At 38.7% G+C, this 18,646-nt stretch overlaps 1 protein-coding gene across 2 annotated transcripts in view; it reads left to right on the top strand.

Moving 5' to 3' along the window:
• Positions 1–3,433: 3,433 nt before the first annotated feature.
• Positions 3,434–18,646, top strand: part of Blmh (bleomycin hydrolase) — a 46,697-nt gene continuing 31,484 nt past the window's right edge. Inside the window, exons 1-6 of one of the 2 annotated variants that reach the window (XM_005327867.4) lie at positions 3,434–3,649; positions 3,953–4,150; positions 6,397–6,506; positions 7,588–7,729; positions 8,303–8,391; positions 10,959–11,051. In XM_005327867.4, coding sequence (XP_005327924.1) covers positions 3,637–3,649; positions 3,953–4,150; positions 6,397–6,506; positions 7,588–7,729; positions 8,303–8,391; positions 10,959–11,051 — 645 coding nt within the window. In that variant the 5' untranslated portion in view covers positions 3,434–3,636. Of the gene's footprint in view, positions 3,650–3,952; positions 4,151–6,396; positions 6,507–7,587; positions 7,730–8,302; positions 8,392–10,958; positions 11,052–18,646 lie in introns of those variants that run through there. The other variant, XM_078042600.1, reaches the window with a different exon arrangement.

Here is an 18,646-nt window from a genome sequence, read left to right as displayed (position 1 = left end):
AGGATGAAAAAATCTGCCTTAAGACCAGTGCTGTTTACTTTAACTGGGTGGAACCCCATAGAAGTAATAGGCAGAAGACCTACGTGCAATAGCAGATGGTACTGCTTTGTAGGATTTTTTTTTTTTTTTGTACCAGGGATTAAACTCAGGGGCACTTGACCTCTGAGCCACATACTCAGCCCTATTTTGTATTTTATTTAGAGACAGTGTCTCGCTGAGTTGCTTAGCACCTCACTTTTGCTGAGGCTGGCTTTGAATTTACGAACCTCCTGCCTCAGCCTCCTAGCTGCTGGGATTATAGGCATGTGACACCACACAAGGCTGCTTTGCAGGATTTTAAAGATTTTTTCCCCTATTGTTGTAGGTTTGATACTAGAATTCTGTTCCTAGTTGCTTCACCCCGTGAGGTGTCACTGGGCCCTACAATATTTCTTCCAGCTTGAATTACAGGGATGTGTCCCAAAAAGTCTATCCTTGGTGAAATGTCTTCCTGGGTCCATCTTTGGGGTGGACCCACTGGAAAACCAGTTTTATTCTGTACCTTCTCTCCATGCCTACATGGAGTGTGTGGGTGTGAGTTGCCAGGTAGAAAGCTGGTTAGAAAGGGTGCCACCCTGGCAACACGAGCAGAGCGGGAGATCTGGCAAAGAGATGATGATATCCATCTCTGGGCATGGGGTGGGGAAATATAATCACCGGCATGAAAAGGGTGGCAGTAGTTGTAAAACTGGTCCCTCCCACCTTCCCCCATGATTCCATCTCCTCCTCTTTTCCTGAACTCTGTTAGTAATTGTACCCTCTCTGACATGCATTTAATTTCTTATCTGGACTGATTCCTTCCTCACATCAATAGACATAAAATTTTCCTTTCTCCCAAAAGAGCTTCCCTAATATTTATTACCCTCTCAACTTACTGCATCCCACCTTTCCATTGTTGTTGCCCTCTCTAGAATTGTCTCCAATGCAGCTGCCATATTCAATCTTGACTTTTCCACAGCTCAGTCTCATTCACCATCTTCTCTTTGCCTTTCTAGGATTCCAGGAAAATACCCCTTGCTCTACTCCAGTTTTGTGACTACTCTTTCTTTTTCTTCAGCTATGCTTAAATGTTACTGTTTCCAGAGCTCATGCTAAGCCCTGATTGGGCACAGCAAGCAGAGCCAGGCTTGGACTGGATTTCCACTCCTGCTCATCACACTCAGCTGGTGCTCTTGTGCCCTGAACATCCTGTGAAACTAATTGTAAGCTGCAGCCCAGAGTACTATCCTTGGTCCGTATCTCTTTCTTGCTCTGCCCTCTTTTCCTCTGCAACCTTGTTGACTTTCATGTTTCCATCTCTAACCAATGTGATTTATCTAATCTCTAGACATTTTTTCATGTATCTGCTGGACTTCTCTTCCTGGATTTCCTGTAGACACTCCAAATTTGCCCTGGCTCAAACTGAATTCAGATCTGCTATTTACATACTCTCAAATATGCCTATTTTTCTGTATTCCATCTCTTGTTTAATGAAACTCCCTCTGTAGTCTCATTCAACTGAAAACTTCAAGATTCTCTCTACCTCTTCCCTTTCTGCTGTCTAAGGCTTTTGTTAATCTCCCAAGTGCAATATGGAATAGCCTTCTAACAAGTTTCCCCATTTCTAGAATCTCTCCCATTCAAATCACCCTCCTCATTCCCGAAGATTTTTCTTGACACAGATCTAAGCATATTGGTCTTTGTTTAAAAATCTATTTTGGCTTCTAATTAAACATATGATAAAGTCCAGATGTTCAGGTGTGGCATATAAAACCCTTCATATCCTGACCCAAACCTACTTTTCCAGTCCTACATCTTGCCTCTCTGATCTCAACATGTTCCTTGTTCTTAACCACATCAGTATGATGCACAGTGGCTTGAACCTGATTTTGCCATGTGCTTTAATGTTTCTGAACCTTTGTAGGTGTCTAGAATTCCCTTCTCCAGTCTTTGCCTTGTAAAATCCTATCCACTAGGGATGGAACCCAGGACTTCATGCATGTTACACGTGCAGTTTATCACTGATCTACACCCCTTAGCCTTGTCACCTCTTCATTCAGGCACCCTGACTCTAACAGCTCACCATTTCTCCAACCATACCATTGGTATTCTAATAGATTCTCTAAAAGTTGTTTTGCATCTTTTTCACACAACATTATCGAGTTTCTTAAGAGCAAAATTATGTTTTTGCGTTTATGTTCATATCATCAGCGAACTTGCCCAGTTCCTGATATATGATAGATACTGAGTATAATTTTGTGATTTTAATTAGGCAGGAAGCTTGAACATCATTTTGTAAAAGAAGTGGTGGTTTCTTTCAGCACAATTTTTAGTGTGTTTCTTTTCTTCAGATACTGGAAGAGTCTCAAGAATGAGACGTTAATGGGCCCCCTTGGATACAGTTACTATGTAATATCGCCAAACTTCAGCTCTGTCCCTCTAGGGACACAAAGACTGTGATTTCTCAAATGACTGATTGGTGCCTGAATACGGATTTTTTTCCAGATATCAGAATTCCTTAAAACTATTGATGATTTTCAATCTACAACCAAGATTATGATTCCACAGAAAATTCTTATTGTTTTGTATGGCAGAGTTTCCGTGTAAAGGCAAATATATATGTACTTGTTTTATCTCCTGTGGGTCCCCAAAATCTTGGAAAGCTGCTGAATTATCTTGAAAGCCTGGCGGTGGGGACATCATTTACAGGTTTTGTAGAGAGGCTAGCAAAACAGTATTGATGACTGAACCCTTGTCATTCTCTTTAGTACATGCTGGGTTAAGTGGGAGCCCAGAATGTGTAGTTTTCTTGAAATGAGCAGATGTATATTTGTAGAACCCGTGATAGTAGCTTCTGAGTGGGTGGGAAAGGGATGGGTTCCAACTTCCCTTCAAACACAAGAACTTGGTTCTAACTAGAATCCAAGCAACAAGTTGTCATTGAAAATGCAGTGACTGGTCTGCAAAGGATGCTTAAGGAAAAGTCTTTGGCTGGATTTCTCGAGCCGTGCCAACCCATCCTAAGCCCCAGCCTAATTGTGGGCCCCTCGGTTCCTTCCCACCGCCTCCAGCGCCCGTTCTGGCTTCTCCAAAGGCTTAATGAGGTCATTCCTCGGTGGTAGAATATTCAGGGTGTGGGCGCAGGGTGGAAGCCCTCAGCCTCCCCCCTCCGAATGCGACCGATCCCGGGAGGGAGCCCCTGTGGCCAGGAAGGGGGGACCTCAGATGGCCGTTTGTGCTGGCGCCGCCAGGCCTGACGGTGGGCAGCGCCGGCGACTGCGCGGCTGCAAGCAGGGGCCGCAGTAGCCTCTGGACCCGCCCGAGTGGGGGCGCCAGCCGCACCGCACGCGTCAGCGAGGCGGCCCCGTCGGCCCTCCCCCGGGCGGGGCCAGCCCCCGAAGGCGCTGACTCAGCAACGCGAGGGGGGAGTTTTGTCCCTCCGCGGACCCCGTTTCTCTGGGCCTCAGCCGCCACCGAGCGGGTTTCCTTTTTCCGGCGCTCCGGGTACAAGAGCCAGGTTGGGCCACCTAGGCAGCTGGCCGTGGTGCAATCCCAGTGCTCACCTGAAGACCCCCCCCCCCGAAAACTAACGTTACCCTGCTGGGCAGCGTGGGCACCATGAACAACGCGGGTGAGGCGCAGCTCTTCTCCGCCGAGTGCCTGGCGGAGTCCTCCCTGGGGGTTCCGCTGGACCCGTGAGGCCCGGCGGCGCAGAGGGCCAGAGGGCTGGGACCCGGGGCGATGCAGGGGATGGAGCTTTCCGGGCGGCCCGGAGCGGCCCGGAGAGAGACAGCATTTTGGAGGAGCATTGGATAAAGGGCTTCCAGGCTGCAGTGGTCACCACCTCAGGATGCGCTTACAAAGTTAGACCCGGGACGTGGGAGCCTCGGATCAGCCCCTTTGGTGCTAAAAATCCCGTTTGGTCTCCCAACAGGACTGAATTCGGAGAAGGTAGCTGCTCTGATTCAGAAACTGAATTCTGACCCTCAGTTCGTACTCGCCCAAAATGTCGGGACCACCCACGACCTGCTGGACATCTGTCTGAAGAGGGCCACTGTACAGGGTGCTCAGCATGTGTTCCAGCACGTTGTGCCTCAGGAAGGCAAGCCGGTCACCAACCAGAAGAGCTCCGGTAAGGCTTTGAACTTCTTGCGTACTTGACTTTTTTTTTTTGACAGTGTCCCAATTTGGTGTCTTACTAATGGTCTTAGCAGGAGAGAAGTTTGCATTGAAAGAACATGAAAGTCCCTAGAGATTAGACACAGGTAAAAGGAGGCCTAACAATTACCTGTGAGATTTGTTTTGGTGATTTGTGACTTCTTAGTATATTTAGTTTCAGCACTAAAGTGACACATTCTGGGTCATCTGTTTGAGCGCAGGTCACACTCTATTTTGATATTACCTGATTGCATGCAGCTCCATGTCTTGCAGATGCCTATGTGCCTTGGTCACAAAACAGACCATGCAAAAATGTTCATGCCCACAATTGCCATAAAAGTGTATATAAATACATGAAATAGAAAACACATAGAAATAGATTTTTAAATAAATTCCTCATAGTTAATGTGCTAATAGGGTCAGTTCTCACCAATAGGTGAGTTCCTAATACAGAAGAAAATTCAGTTCTCCTGCCTTGCTTGTTAAAAAAAAAATCTTGTTTTACGATCCCAGCACCACTCAGAAATAACAGCTCCAGTGAAATATTGGTTATCAAGGGATCTACATAAGAACATTCTCACAACAAATGGAGAAAATTCTTTTCTCCATCCAGAAAACACTTTTTCTATCTATATTGATGTAAAGCACGTTACTGCTTATCTAGAGTCAGTCAAAACTCATAAAATGCACATTTAACTAATACGGGTGTATTTTATTGTATGTAAATTATACCTCAGTAACATTGACTTTTTAATTTTAAGGCAAAAAAAATCATGACCTTACATTAATTAATGTTTTGCTGTGGTAGAAAGTGTCTTAGGGTAATGTGTGCTGTCAGGCTACAAATGATCCAGTTAAGTGTCACAGTAATTTTACATAGTTTAGCAGAAAGCCTGAAAATATTAATCTGGAACAAGTCAACAGGTCAGGTTTTATACATTGTGACTCTTTTACTTACAAATAGCACATGAACTATGTACTTAGTTTTCACATTTAATAGTTCATCTAGATTCTTTCTACTGGAAACGTGTATATATGTATGGATATATAAGACATTTATGACTTTTGAAAATATGATTTAAAATTTTTCTTACAAAATTATTCTTGTTCAACATAGAAAATTTGCAAAATACCAACAGGAATTTTTTTTCTTTTTTTTTTCTCTGTAAATTTATCAGATCTTTATCCTATGTGTATTTTTAGTATGAGTTGATACCTCACACATTTTTAGATAACCTACCTTTCTTACTTACCCATATAATGTGAATATGGTTTCATATCTGTAAAAAGTTACAACCAAATAGAAGTCAAAGTTTTTTTTCCCTCCAAATTTTCCTTTAGAAAAGAGTGTTAGCTGGGTATAGTGGTACACACTTGTAATCTCAGAAACTTAGGAGGCTAAGAAAGGAGAATCGAAAGTTCTAAGATTATAGCTTAGTGGCAGAGTACATCTAGGTTCAATGCCCAGTATCTATCTATCTATCTATCTATCTATCTATCTATCTATCTCTCTCTCTCTCTCTCTCTCTCTCTCTCACACACACACACACACACACACACAAAGAGAATTACCCTATATTCAAGGATTCAAAGACTTTCAGGATGTGCACACTATTAATTTATCTTTAAGTAGAGTACAATCAGATGAAGATATTACTCTCATTCCATGCCAGTTTGGGATGCTTAAATAGACCATTTGATTGAATCAGGTTTGGGGTTTTTTTTTGTGTGTGTGTGTGGTACTGGGGATTGAACCCAGGGGTGCTCTACCACTGATCTACATCCTCATCCCTTTTTGTTTCTTCTTTTGAGACAGGTTTCACTAAGTTGTTTAAGGTTTCGCTACATTTCTGAGGCTGACCTCAAGCTTGCTGTTCTCCTGCTTCAGCCTCCCATGTCACTGGGATTACAGGCATGTGCCACTGTGCTTGGCTCTAGTGGTGTTTCTTTTAGGTGATTTGTAATAGGTTTTTTTTTTCCAATTTTTTTTTAGTTGTAGAACATAATACCTATGTATTTTTTAAAGATATTAAACCTTTACACACTTTGACATACAGTAATTGCTACCTGTCTTTTTGTTTTTAATGTTTCTGCTCTTTGTGATTTAGTCTTAATTGTCCAAATCTTGTCATGGGTGCAGTGCAGTATTGGGAGATATATTTGAAGCAATATTATCTATGAGCACTCATCATAATTTCTAGTTTTGCTTTCTTGTTTCAGGGCGATGCTGGATCTTTTCTTGTCTGAATGTTATGAGACTTCCATTCATGAAAAAATTTAATATTGAAGAATTTGAGTTTAGTCAATCTTACCTATTTTTCTGGGACAAGGTATGGGACTGATCTTGGAAGATTCTTTTTGTTTTGTTATCAACCTAGGTAGGGACTTCCTCTTCATTTCTTCCTTTTCCAATTATAGTCTACCCTTTAATTATAGATGAAACACCATTTATTCTGATTTCCAAAGTAATAAAAGTTGACTCTTATTGAAGGGAGAAGTGTGTATGTGTATGTGTGTGTGTGTGTGTGTGTGTGTGTGTGTGTGTGTGTAGCTATGGATGGTGCTGTATATCAAATCCAGGACCTCACACATGCTAGACAAGAGCTCTACTACTGAGCTATACCCCATCCCCCAGAACTGCTTTGGTTGGTAGATGCCTTCTTATTGACATGAAATGATAAATTCACTGGCTTATCTTACTACTTCCTATTTCTTTAAGATTTAAAATTGTGTTTTCAATCATTTCTCTTTTTGACTTCTTTTAAGTTACTTGGTCTTCTTAGGACCTCATTCTCCTTCTTTGGGTAGTACTGAAAAACAGTACTTACTTTTTCCATTTAAAAGTCTTTAAATTGTGTATTATATGTGTGCATCAAATCTGTTTTGATTGAAGACTCTAAATTTCAGGTTTTATTTTAATATGAGAATGTATGCACAAACACACGATATGTTGGAATAATTATACAAGTATAAGAAGAGACTTCATATATTCTTATGTAACTAGATGCTGATATTTAATTACCAAGTTTAGTGGGGTTTTTTCCCCCTTATTTTTCTATTTGTGCATTATAATTGTACATAATGAGGACTTTGTTGTTACCTATTCATATATACACAATATAACAATAGAATTTGACAAATATCATTCCCCCAGTATTTCCCTTTCTGTCCCCATCTCCCTCCCTGGACCCCTTTCCTCTACTCTACTGATCTCCCTTCAGTTGTCAACAGACACTACCCCCTACCCTGCCCCAATCATTTTCTTCCTTTTTCCTCTGTAGCCCAACTTTAGTTTTAAAATACCTATTAGGTTGGATCTGTGATAGTTCCATGATTCTTATTGTGTTGATAATGCCAATAAAGTTATTGCTTGTCTCTTTTTAAAATTTTATTTATCTTTCCTTACTCTAGGTTGAACGTTGTTATTTCTTCTTGAATGCTTTTGTGGACACAGCCCAGAAAAAAGAGCCTGAGGATGGGAGGCTAGTGCAGTATTTGCTTATGAATCCTACAAATGATGGTGGGCAATGGGATATGCTTGTCAATATTGTTGGTAAGAGCCTTTCTATAATGAAACTAAACTAAAACTCAGCCTGATTGAGCTGAGTTGAGCTGAGTTTTAGTGTAGTTAGGAATAGACTGTTTCTTTGGTGGTTATATACAAAGAAGAATTCGTCTTCAAGAAGAGTATGTAGTTAGTATAAGAATCTTTATTTCATGTTCTCATCTATAAAGTGCCTTTCTTAAATGAGTGATAAGGAGATGGGAATGGTGGGTCAGGAAGAAAAAGGAAATGTTAAATAGAACTAACTTTGCATTAAAAATATTTTGTCCATTGACATAATAAAAAAAAACAACACACATTAAGCTGCAACTGTTTGACAGTGTCAAATGGAGAAATCTCTTTGAGCTGGGCACTTTGCAAAGTATGATAGGCAAAAAGAATTAATTCTAAAACAGGTAGATGAATATGTATGTGGAAAATATGATTAATAATAAGCACTAGATTTTCTAGATTAGAACAGCAAAATATAGCCTGTTTTTAAAAGCAATAGAGTTTTGACAGAATGTCTAACACTAGAGTGTACTTTTACCTTATTGAACACTAAAATTTGTTTACTTTTAGAAAAATATGGCGTTGTCCCTAAGAAATGCTTCCCTGAGTCTCATACAACAGAGGCAACCAGACGCATGAATGATATTCTGAATCACAAGGTATGACATGTGGAGCAGGGTAGGATTGAGTTTAGTGTACTTACCTTAAAATTTTCTACCTTACACACACATGTAATCTGAATTACTTGGGAGGCTAGGGCAGATGATGGCAAGTTGGAGACCAGACCAAGCAATGGAGCACTTGTCTAGCCTGGGATCAGTCCCAAAAGCAAAAACCAAAAAAAATATCTGGGCTTGATGGTACACACCTGTAATCCCACAATTCGGGATACTAAGGCAGGAGGATGACAAGTTCAAGGCTAGCCTGGGCAATTAAGTGAGAACCTGTCTCAAATTTTTTTAAATTACTGCCCCCAACTTTGCCCCTTTTCAGCAGGAAGCAGTTTGGAGATGTTGTCATCCCTTTTTCCATAGAAATGGAATGTAGAAATTGATAGTGGGGAAATGTGACAGTGGTCCACTTTATGCTTTGAATATAACCCTTGCTGTTCTGCCACGTCAATTTATTTTTAAAGTGGACATATCTTTCTCTTCCTCTCTCCCTGCTCCTATCTAATCTCTCCCCTCCTTAATTTTAGGGGAAATAGGATTACCTTTCTTCCCCATTCTAGGCAGAGTTATCTATCCCTGAGTACACCCTCACCATAGGAATGAAATAATCCAGACTTTGGGATGCTACCAGAAGATCGCAGAAATAACTATCTTCCAAATTAACAGAGAACATGTGGAATGTAGCCTTTGAGTCCAAATTAACAGAGAACATGTGGAATGTAGCCTTTGAGTCACCTCTTTAAAAGCCCTCTGTTCTGCAGGTCTCCTGCCTGTAATCCCAGAGGCTCTGGAGCCTGAGGCAGGAGAATCACAAGTTCAAAGCCAGCCTCAGTAACTTAGCGAGGTGCTAAGCAACTCAATAAGACTCTATCTCTAAATAAAATACAAAACAGGGCTGGGGATGTGGCTCAGTGGTCGAGTGCCCCTGAGTTCAATCCCTAGTACCTCCTGCTACCCCCCCACCAAAAAAAAAGTCCCTATTCCTGCTGACAGGCAAGACAGGAGTCCCTTGTGTATCTCCTTTGCTGACAAAGCAATACACCTTTTTCTTTTTCCCCCGCCAAAAAAACAAAACTTTTTTTTTTTTTTTAAAGGGCTGGGGATGTGGTTCAATGATTAAGCACTACTGGCTTCAATCCCTTATACCAAAAGAAAAAAAATAAAGCCCCTAACTCATTTTTAAAAAGAGTTCTGGTTATTTCAGTGTACACAGTTTGTCACTGTCTATCAAAAGCAATGGGGTTACATATTACCTTTAAAAATAATTGAGATTTGGAAATTTTTTTTTATATCTTTTATTTCTGTTGATATTTTCTTATGGATATTCAGGGGGGAAAGTCTCATGCTCAATATGTGCCTCTTGCTTAGTTCTTATACAGATGGGTTAGGACAGCTTTATTTGCTGGTAAAACCAAAGAGAACTATTTGCTGAGTTCTTAGGCTTCCCCAGACCACATTAATATGATTTATCTGCCCACTAAAGATTTGATATAATCACAGAACTTATTTTTTCTTTTAGTACTGGAAATTAGAGTCTCACACATGTTAGGCAAATGCCCTACTACCGAGCTATATTCTTGTACCTTTTATCATTTTATTTTTTTGAGACAGGGTCTTGTGAAATTGCCCAGGCTGGCCTCAAACTTATAATCTTTCTCCTCAGTCTCCAAAGTAGCTGAGATTAAAGATGTGTGCCACCACACCCAGTTTGAACTGTTTTTTATTGTGTCAGTTATCTTAATGAATCATTTTTTTCTTCATAACTCATTTTACCAAGAAAGGTTATAAATCCTATAAGGATGCTGCTCTGTTAGCCAGACATCTTTTTTGAGAATTGGGAATTAAGAGAATCTACTATCCTTGTCTCTGAGGCTAAAATTGGATCTGTCATCCCTGGGAAAAAGATGACATTTTAAAATAAATACAGATATTCCCCAATATTAGAAGTAAGTTATTTTCTACAGAGGAAACTGGGGATTCTTATCCAAAGGCTAAATGATCATTAGTAGCATAACTTTGGATTTCATTTTGAGTGGGAGGAAGATCCTCCTTAGCATGCTGTTAAATTTCAGACTTTCCTTTATTTTGGGCATCTCTCAAAATTTAAAGCAACAAAATTGAAAATTATATTGGAAGTTGACACAGCCATTTCATAGTGATTTGACAGAGAAGGTGATTTGAACAACTAATAAAATTCCAAATAAAAATATGTAAGTCTAGTGCCATAATCATTTGTTTCTTGCTTTTTCTAAGGGTGAACGGCATTATGGAATCATGTTTTTCCCAAGTCCATACAAAGAGTACTGTCAATTATAGTGCAGAAACATCTAGCAGTCTTAGGGAATAATCCATGTCTTATGCAAAGTATTTTTTTTGTTTGTTCGTTTGTTTTTGTTGTGTGTTTAAGTAGACTCATTGGGGAAAAACATTTGCTTCTCTACTTATGCTCTGGTCTTGACCAAGTTATACTTCAAAATAGAACTAGCGTTGGTCTTATATTAGGCTTATTTACAGTTTGGGTAACTATTGGAGTACTGAATAAGTTTCTATCATAGATGAGAGAATTCTGTATTCGACTACGGAACCTGGTACACAGTGGAGCAACCAAGGGAGAAATCTCAGCTACACAGGACGTCATGATGGAGGAGGTAATAATAATTATCTGGATTTTTGTGATTCTTCTAAAGAACTCAGAACTTTTGTTAAACTGATTAGAAAGTGTAGTCATTACAGTAAATATTTAATTGAATGGAAATACTTATTTTACACTAAAAAATTTTGAGATTTAAACTTGATTTTATTTTAGTACAGTTCTTCATTCTTCATTTTTTAAATATTGAACACCTCTATGAGTTTGGAATTGAGGAAACAAAGATGAGAAAGCCCATTTCTGCTCTTAAGGAGCTCAGTCTCTTGGGGGAAAAAAAACCACATGAATTATTATAATAAATCCTGTGCTATAAATAAGTCCATGCTGAAATATGTGAAAAAGGAATTGGTGGTCTTAGAGGAGGAGTGAATAATTCATTGAGCTCAAGGTACCCAGGGAGATTTTTGAAAGAGCAGTAAGAATTTACTAGGTAAATAATAGGGAAGACCATCTCAGGTAAAAGGAATTATATACCCAGTGGCATGAGATGTGGGGAATCTTGGGTAGGTGCCAGAACTTTTGGGTTTTTGTAGGAATAAAGATGAGGAACTGTTGATGGTTGTATCAGTTAAAATAATGTATTTGAAAACTTTTTGAAAAACTTGAAAAGCATCAAATATAAGATGGTCAAAGTATTTATTGTCAAAGCAGTAAAGAAATTTTATTACTTAACACTGTCCATATCCAGAATGAATATACATGAAACTGAAATTGCTTTGAGAAAAGAACCTTTTTCAGCCATTGGGCCCATTAGTAGCCCTCCTTTTAAGACTGTGAAGTTAAAATGGGTTAATTTTTTTCACTGCAATGGAAAAAAAACTTATCCTTCACTAATGTTTTCCTTTAAATTTTGGGCAGTATTTAGAAGAGTAGTTGAAAGCATAGTCTCTGGAGTCAGACTGTGTGAATTTTATTCTTCTCTTTACCTAAGAGCCATCCATGTCTCCTGCGACAAGTTTCTTAAGCTCTCAGATCTCTGTTCAAGTGTAGTATGTTTAGCCCATTACTTGACACAATAGCTTTTTCTTCTTACATTGTCTTTCAACTGAATGAATATGAGGTTTAATTTACCACAAGCATTTAAATTATCTCATATTTGCCTTTCTTCTTAAATGTTCCTATTACAGAAAGATGTCTTCGTGTAGCAAGAAAAAAACAGGCTTTGGAGTTAGATGTATGTGGATTTTAACTCTGATTCTATTACTAAACAGCCTATGCCCCATCAAAACACCTCTTCTGGTACCCTAGCCCCTCAGTCCCAGTTGATGACCTCTTTGTGCCCAGTGGCACAGGGCTGCCATGGTGCTTAGCAGGATCTGGCTACAGATTCACCCTACCTCTCTATGATCTTGGGTAGCTCAGTTAATGTGAGATTGAATTTGAGATTTAAGATAGTTTCCTAATTGGGTTTTATGAGGTCGTATAAGGAATTAAATATAAGTATGCAAGGCACACAGCAGGAGTCTAGTAAATACTAGTTCTCTTCCCTTCACTGCTTGGAATGGTATCTCTTGCACAGGGCATATCTCTTATATAATCTTCCATCATTTATGCTTTAAGATAATGGGAGTACAGCAGGCATGAAAGTTTTGCAGACCATTAGGGAAAGGTCCAAGATAATACTTTTTTATAGAACATAAGTTTTCTATTGGCTTGGGATATTTGTTTCAATGATTTTTGGACTAATAATGTATTTAAGATTCATGTCCTAATCGTAGGACTAGTGGAAGAGCAAGTGACTAATAAGAATTAAGGCAGATATATTTTACATTTTTGTCTCCTACTACCAAGTCCTGAGCATAGATGTTTTATAGGATTGTTTACGTAATGATTCTCCCCAAACTGTTCACTACAGAATTCTGTGTGGTTAGTTTTTAAATCTTTTTAAATCTTTACAGTTCCCCAAATGACTCTTCTTTATTGAGCCTGACTCTCTGGTAATGAAGAGTCTAGCTTCATTTAAAGCCACAAATTAGTACCTTTGATTTGTTTAGCCTTGTGGGCAAGTCAAAATGATGACTAAATGAACAATCATGAAGCTCAGATTGCTTTGAATGGAATGTTTATGCTGAAGGCATTCTTTCTGAGAGAAGGGCAAATTCTCTATAGAGGTGATAGACAAGGCAGATCTGTTTTAGAAAAGTGTAGTCACCTCTATTGCAATGTTTTCTCAGTGTGTTCCTTTCCATCTCCAGATCCCTTTAGGATTATTAATGTATACTGTACCAAAACTCCATCTGTTAAAAACAAATCATAAAACAGAGACCAAAAATAATATTTGTCAGTCCTATGAAGGGTCATTTTGATTTGCTTAGGAAATTGTATAGCAGTGGCTCTTAGCTCTTTAAACAATATTTAGGCCTGACAGTAGTGCACACCTGTAATCCCAGCAACTTGGGAGGCTGAGGCAGGAGGATTACAAGTTCAAGGCCAGCCTCAGCAATTTAGTGAGGCCATCAGCAATTTAGCAAGACCATGTCTCCAAAAGGGTTGGTGATATGGCTCAGTAGTAAAGAACTGGCTTCAATCCCTGATACCTAAAAAATAAAAGATAAAAATACAAAAAATGAAAAGGGCTGGGAATATAGATCAGTGGAAAAGAAGCCCTGGGTTCAATCCCCAATGTTAGGGAAAGAAAACAAACAAAAAAACACATTATTTAGGCCTGGACTGGACTTGCCCTAGACTTACAAAATCAGTTTCCCTTGGAAGGGAATAATTATCTGTATTTTTATTTTAAAGACTTCTTTGATTTAAAAATTTATATCATAAACATAAATACAGTGAAAATTCTTCTTTCTACTATGTTCTTCCTTCCAGCTCATACCCCAACCCAAAATTAGTTATATTAAAGAGTTTCCATATTTAAAAAATTTCTATTGTATTTTATTGTCTCAATATACCATAATTTATTTAACTGGTCCCAATTGATGGACACTGTATGTTTTCTAATATTTTGTTTGAAAAAAAATAGTGTAATAAATAATCTTATATACATAAAATTTTATATGTGTGCAAATATACCTATAGGTTACATTTGTAGAGGCAGAATTTTTTAATCAGAAAGAATATGCATTTATAATTTTGATAATGTAAAGCCAGATTATCCCAGGGATTATACCACTTCACACTGTCATCATCAGTGTCTTATACAACCTGTTTCCCTTTAGTTTTATCGGGGCAGTGTATTGTCAAACAGTAGGATTTTTGTCAATCTTATATGCAATACTATCTCACTGTAGTTTCATTTTATATTTTTCTTATTTTGAGTGGGGCTAAGCATCATTTCTGAGAACTGTTTATATCCTTTACTTGATTTTCTTTCTTCATTTTTAGTTATTTTTTTTTTTTTGGTGGTGCTGGGATCAAACCCAAGACCTTGCACACGGCAAGCACTCTACCACTGAGCCACACCCCCAGTCCCCAAAAGTAAATTACTGAGAAATTATCTGATAGCAGTATATGCTATAAAGAATATAAAATAGGCCAGGCATGGTGGCACATGCTTGTAATCCCAACGGTTTGGGAGGCTGAGGCAGGAGGATTGCAAGTTCAAAGCCAGCCTCAGCAAAAGCGAGGTGCTAAGCAACTCAGTAAGACCCTGTCTTTAAATAAAATACAAAATAGGGCTGGGGAGATGGCTCAATGTCAAGTGCCCCTGAGTTCAATCCCCTGTACACACACACACACACACACACACACACCAAAAAAAAAAAAAGAACATAAAATAGGATGATCGGTAGGATCATTAGGATAGGCCTTTCTAAGGTCAAATCTGAACTAAGACACGAGTAACAAGAGCATACCAGGCAGGGGACATCAAGTGCAAATGCCCTAAGATAGGAGAAAGCTGGTAATTTTGAGGAACAGAAAAAAGGCAATGTGCCTTGAACTTGGAAAGCAAGGTTGGGAGAGATTATAACAGAATTTGTAGAGGAGCTGGAAAGCAGCTTATGCTATATAGGACCTATAGACCATGGTAAGGAGTCTGTATTTTATTCTAAATGAGGTAAGAATTGTGGGTTTTAAGCTAAGGTTTAATTTTTGCTTCAAGAATATTCACTCTGGGGCTAAGGTTGTGGCTCATCGGCAGAGAGCTTGCCTAGCATGTATGAGGTGCTGTGTTTGATTCTCAGCACCACATATCAATAAGTAAAATAAAGGTCCATTGACAACTAAAAAAATATTTAAAAAAAAATGTTCACTCTAGGGGCTGGGGCTTAGACTCAGCCTTGCACATGTGAGTCACTGGGTTTGATCCTCAGCACCACATAAAAATAAACAAACAAAATAAAGGTATTGTGTCCAACTACAACTAAAAAAAAAGTATGTTCACTCTGAATGTTTTGAGAATAAAGGGTATAACAGCAGGATAGGAAGCGGGGAGATCAGATAGGAAGTTAATTCTAGTCACATATAGTTTGGGTAGGGTTGGTGAGAGTGAGAATGGAGAGAAGTGAATCAATTTCAGGGTGTACTTTGGAAATGAAACTGTCAAGACTTGCTGATGTGTTGAACGTGGAGGATAAGGAAGGTGGAATATCTAGGTAATGTGGCATGGGGATGTCTTGAATATGTGAAAGAATGCTGCTAGGCAGTTAGGGCAGTAGGGAACCAGAGTGTGGAAAAAATAACAAATGTGAATGAGAGAAATAATATTGAAGAGGAAGGTTTTGGAGGAGAGAAAGAACAGATATGGTCTATTAAGTAGTGCTTTCAAACTTCAAGGTGCATATGAATCACCTGGGGATCTTATTAAAATGCAGATTGATAGAATAGGTCTGGAGTAGGGGCAGGATAGTGTGCACTTCTGTATCTTTGATTCAAATACTACTCTAGAAGCACTCTCAGGATCATTATCGAACTATTAATTTTCCACATGAGCACATTGCCTTTACATGTCATTCTCTGTCAAAAGTATATTTAATGCCCCAGAAAGTATCAACTTCTCTGTCTTCCTTTATGGGCTCAGGTGGTTTTTGTTTCATTTGTTTTTAAACAGATCCTTGCCCTTTTTTCATTCTCCACCAGGAAGCAGTAGAGAGCAGCCATTCCTTCACCCCTCGTTCTCAGTGTATCAGTCATCAAGGTCACTTACTCCTCTCCTGTAGATGGTTCATTAACCATAGCATTTGATTGAATTGCCTTCAAAATTCTTCGCTTTTCTGTGACCACTGTAGTGTCTTTGTGGCTACTCTGTGATCAGTAGGTCATTTCACCTCTAAGCCTAGTCCCTCCATCAGTTAAAAAAAAAAGTTGGAATGAATGATTTAAGAGCTTTGTAGCTTTGCATTTTATAATAGAAAAACCTAGTATTTTTACAGTGCATCAGACTTTATTTAACTCTCTCAATAACCCAATATTGCCAGTAAAAATGAATATTCTAAGATTCTGCACTTCTATAGTATTTCTAGCTATTGAAATCTTTTAGTTTTTCCAGTTTTGCTCCCTTATGGGTAGTTTGATTATTTTATTATTATTATTATTTTGTAGGCAGACACAATACCATTATTCTAGCTATTTATTTTTATGTGGCTCTAAGGTTCAAACCCAGTGCCTCATATATGCTAGGCGAGCACTCAACCACTGAGCCATATCCCTAGCCCCTAGTTTGTTTGTTTGTTTGTTTGTTTTTGGCACCAAGGATTGAACTCAGGGACACTCAACTACAAGCCACGTCTCCAGTCCTATTTTGTGTTTTATTTAGATACAGGGTCTCATTGAGTTGCTCAGTGCCACACTTTTGCTAAGTCTGGCTTTGAACTTACAATCCTCCTGCCTCAGGCTCCTGAGCCACTTGGATTAAAGGCATGTGCCACCTTGCCCAGCTAGTTTGTTTGGGCTATTTTTTTATTATTTATTTTTTAATTATAGGTGGACACAATACATTTATTTTACTTGTTTATTTATTTATTTTTATTTTTATATGACAGTGGAATGCATTACAAATTTTTCATATCTCTGGTTGTATACACAGTATATTCACACCAATTCATGTCTTCATACATATACTTTGTATAATAATGATCACATCCTACCATCATTAATAACCCCATGCTCCCTTCCTTCCCCTCCAACCCCTCTGCCCTATCTAGAGTTTGTCTATTCCTCCCATGTTCCTGCTTCCTATCCCACTATGAATCTGCCTCCTTATATCAAAGAAAACATTTAGCATTGTTTTTTTGGGATTGGCTAACTTCACTTAGCATATCTTCTCTAACTCCATCCATTTATCTGCAAGTGCCATGATTTTATTCTCTTTTATTGCTGAGTAATATTCCATTGTGTATATATGCCATATTTTTTTTATCCATTCATCTATTGAGGGGCGTCTAGGTTGGTTCCACAGTTTAGATATTGTAAATTGTGCTGCTATAAACATTGATGTGGCTGTGTCCCTGTAGTATGCTGTTTTTAAGTCTTTTGGGTATAGACCAAGGAGAGGGATAGCTAGGTCAAACGGTGGTTCCATTCCCAATTTTCCAAAAAATCTTCATACTGCTTTCCATATTGGCTGCACCAATTTGCAGTCCCACCAGTAATGTATGAGTGTACCTTTTTCCCCACATCCTCGCCAACACTTATTGTTGTTTGTATACCTAATAGCTGCCATTCTTACTGGAGTGAGATGAAATCTTAGAGTGGTTTTGATTTGCATTTCTCTAATTGCTAATGATGGTGAACACTTTTTCACATACTTGTTTATTTTTTTGTGGTGCTGAGGATCGAACCCAGGGCCTCGAACATGCTAGGCTGAGCCACAACCCCAGCCCCATAGTTTGGTTATTTTGAAACTAACTTTCAACCTTTCCTCCTTTCTGATCTGCCTAACAAAATAATTCTTAAAGGTTCTCACACTTCTAAGTAGTGGTGACTGACTTTCACCTATTGCATCTTTTTCTTCTCACTTGATTCTCTTGTTTGTCTCCTGGATTTAGCCATGAGTATGGGAATTGACTCAGTCCCAGATTGCAAATTTGTTTGTGTTTTTAAATTGGCATCTGTACATCCCCCCACCCCCGCCCCCGTGTTCTATGTCTTGTGTCCCCCCTTTCCCTATCCTGATTCAATTATTTATCATTTTAGACTTCCACAAATCATTTAAAATAAATATCTCTGCTAGGGGAAAATATTTTTAGAGACCATTTCAGTATGGCTCCTTTATAAAATCAGACTTGAGAGTTAAGACCTTTTTCTCTTATTTATATTCTGCCTTCTACAAGATGTATTTAAATAGAAACAGGAATTGCTTTTTTTCGATACCAAGGGCAGCTTTTCTGATTGGTTTTAAGTTGGTAGAGATTGTTTTTAAATTAATTGTAATTCCTTGATAGAAAGGGATTACATATGCTTAGCCACATAGTACGATTAGTTTAAATTTCCAGTTAAATTAGCAAGAATATAAAATCTTAAAATCAGAAGCCACATGGCCCTAATAGGCAGGTGTAGATGCAGTGTATCTCAGCATGGATTTTCTTTACCCTACCTCCAGTCAAAGGTGCAAGAGAAGGATCTCAGTGAGTCAAAAAAATTAGAAGTTTTTCCAGTAATCTGTATTTAAAGGAATAATTATAAACATTGACTTCTTCTGTT

Source organism: Ictidomys tridecemlineatus, chromosome 3 (assembly GCF_052094955.1).
Source record: "Ictidomys tridecemlineatus isolate mIctTri1 chromosome 3, mIctTri1.hap1, whole genome shotgun sequence".
Lineage (NCBI taxonomy): Eukaryota > Metazoa > Chordata > Mammalia > Rodentia > Sciuridae > Ictidomys > Ictidomys tridecemlineatus.
This window is presented reverse-complemented; position numbering and strand designations above follow the sequence as displayed.